The 2,704-nt window shown below is 38.2% G+C and overlaps 1 protein-coding gene across 1 annotated transcript; it reads left to right on the top strand.

Moving 5' to 3' along the window:
* Nucleotides 1-471: 471 nt before the first annotated feature.
* Nucleotides 472-2,479, top strand: LOC125314761. Its single transcript, XM_048277821.1, has 3 exons — nt 472-867; nt 948-1,022; nt 2,270-2,479. The coding sequence occupies exons 1-3, from the start codon at nt 807-809 to the stop codon at nt 2,434-2,436; spliced, it is 303 nt and encodes a 100-aa protein (XP_048133778.1). The 5' UTR covers nt 472-806; the 3' UTR covers nt 2,437-2,479.
* Nucleotides 2,480-2,704: the final 225 nt, after the last annotated feature.

Genomic DNA, 2,704 nt, shown 5'->3' with positions numbered 1-2,704 from the left:
TACTTTTTTTTTTTTTTTTAATTGAATAGGATTTGTCTAAGTTGTACATACTAGGTTGGTATTTGTCGCCCAATTGTTCTATCCAAATATATTAATCAAGGACATGCCAAAAAAATTTCATCATCGCAGCACATCAAAAAAGGGGGGAGGACGGTCACCATTATCGACCGCTGTTGCGAGCTGCCTTCCAGGGTGATTGGGCAGCCGCTTCTGAATTCTTCGAACGAGATTCACCCTCAAAGACGGCTATAATAACAAGTGAATCCCAGACCGTGCTTCATATAGCGGCTATGAGCGCCCAAGATCGGTTCGTCGAGAACCTGGTCAAGCTCTTGTCTCCGGAGGACCTTGAAGTGGCCGATGGCAAAAAGTGCACAGCCCTCCACTATGCCGCCTTGGAGGGAAGAATAGGGATGGTCAAGGCATTAGTCGGAAAAAATCCCAGGTTGACAAATATTTTGGACGGTCAGGGATTCGTTCCTCTACGACGATCTGCTGAATATGGGGCTCTGTCTAAGGAGGTCCTTTGGTTCCTGGCCACCAATACGAAAGACGACAGCCCGCGTGGCCTTTTTCCTGATACTCAAGCGTTTGCTACCATCTTTTATCTGGCCTATGCTGGTCATTTCGGTAAGATCACGCACACTTGGTTTCATGTATACTCTTCTGTGCTTCTTGTCCTTATTCTGCTTTGCTGGTGAATTCGGTCAGACGTCTTGCTCTATCTGCTGCGCCAATATCCTCACTTAGCTAAGGAGAGACTGGACTCCAAGACTAAGGGATCAGTATTGAGAGCATTGTCTCTTATGCCGTCTCACTTTCTTAGCGGAGCTAGGCTCAACCTCTGGGAAAGATTGCTATACAAAGGTCAGCACATCTACCCATTTCTACTCAGCATGCATTTGATAAGATCATATATGTTCACCTGCTCTTTTCTCCATCTGAAGGTGTTCCGGTGGACTTGAACTCCACGCCATGTGAAGATTCAAAGATCTCGGGGCCACCAACTACGATAGTTGAAGGTGGGCTGTGGCTATGCGTGTGTAGGATCTTGCTAGAGAGCACATATGTACTTATCTAATTTTGGTCTCCTTACGTTCACTCTTTTCCCAGTTCATCGCCTAAGTTGCTTACGTTAATAATACTTGCTGTCTTTTAGGAATTTGTAGCTCACAAAATACTATTATTCTCACAATCACTTTGAGACAATTATGCTAGCGAAGCCCATTTTTGTACCAAATGGTGTAGAACTATTACTAACTATTCTAATAAAAAAAACTTAAACTGATATAAGAATGCATGTTTTAATAGTTATGTATTCTGATACTCCACACACATGTAGGCTATACTTTGGCATATACTAAAGCATGGAGATATATGATAGGCAAACAAATAGCCTAGAAAGATCTGAAGTCATTATCTTATGCTTTGGCGTCATGTAAAATTTTGCGGGACAAATGCAAATTATTCTAGAAATTTATGCTAATAAAAAAGAATATATGATTGATATTTATATGTTCCATTGACCTGTGTTTTCCACATGTTAGAAATCTTTAAATGTATGTATGTATGTATGTATGTATGTATGTACTAGTCTTTCATGATCTTGCTATACAAGTAATTATATTTTATATTTAATCAATGTTAAGATTTAACAATCAACGTTTTTTAACTTTATATTAATTAGATATATAACTTCTTCCTAGCTTAGCTTAAAAAAATGAACCTTTCTCAATGCATAAGAAAATCTAAGTAGAAATATGTAGCGATGATCGGTTCCTAGTCCGGTCCGGTTCCGGGCGTTCCAATGGGACCAGTGGAATTTAGTAGGGTGGAGAACCTGGACTTTGATTTTAATATATCAATTAAAATTAGGTTTACATATAACAAATAAAAAAAGTAACCGATAGTGTTGTGTTCACATTACAGAAATAAAACAAATAAAAAAAATTGATCCTGTTTCCCCTTGGAATTGAGAACCGACTAAAAATCATCGGTTCCAACTTTATGGAACCGAACCGGCAATCCGGTTTAGACGGTTTCCGGTTCTGTCTATTTGTCTTGCTCACCTCTAGAAATAAAGTTCGAAAATGAATGTTCTAAAGATACCTATTAGTACTTGTCTATTAGAGCGCAAGCTATATTGCTAATATAATGAGTGTGGGCATAATTGCTAACTAATGGTCTTGGGACTCTTTGCACCATTTTTGGTCGTCTATCAATGAAAACTGGAAAGTCACTCATGATTGATTCTTCTTCCTGATTGCAGCACTTCGGATTTTTGCAAAGTTATTCATGGTTAAAGCAGTTGGAGATTTCAAGAAGTTTCTCTGGACGGCTGCCAAAATTGTAGGTATGGTTTTACCTTTAACAAAGTCATTAACCCGGCCCACTTTCTCTTTCCATTTTCTGTTTCGATTTCTCAGAATACCATAGTGATATACAAGTGCCATCGCTGTGACGGAAATAGTAAAGATTTTATTATCTTGACCATCTTGTCAATTAACGCATAAAAAGAAATATAAACAAGATGAAGATCTTTCTTTACATAGTATTTGTGGACAAAAGGTTTTTACTGTAGGGATCTCAATGGTTCAACTCATTTTCGTTTTTCAGGAAAACCGAATTAAATTGAACCATTATGGTGTAAACTTGAACTAAACTGAATCTCACCCTGAATTGAATATGAACTAAACAAAAAATT

The sequence above is a fragment of the Rhodamnia argentea genome, chromosome 4, assembly GCF_020921035.1.
Source record: "Rhodamnia argentea isolate NSW1041297 chromosome 4, ASM2092103v1, whole genome shotgun sequence".
NCBI lineage: Eukaryota > Viridiplantae > Streptophyta > Magnoliopsida > Myrtales > Myrtaceae > Rhodamnia > Rhodamnia argentea.
The sequence above is the reverse complement of the archived record's forward strand: the minus strand, read 5'-3'. Positions and strand labels throughout refer to the sequence as shown.

What these genes read in the sequence shown, in the direction of transcription:
- LOC125314761 (XM_048277821.1), top strand. Translation starts at nt 807, where the DNA reads ATGCCGTCTCACTTTCTTAGCGGAGCTAGGCTCAACCTCTGGGAAAGA. An exon ending in GGAAAGATTGCTATACAAAG is followed by an intron (nt 868 to 947) that starts GTCAGCACATCT and finishes CTCCATCTGAAG; the next exon opens with GTGTTCCGGTGGACTTGAAC. An exon ending in ACCAACTACGATAGTTGAAG is followed by an intron (nt 1,023 to 2,269) that starts GTGGGCTGTGGC and finishes TCCTGATTGCAG; the next exon opens with CACTTCGGATTTTTGCAAAG.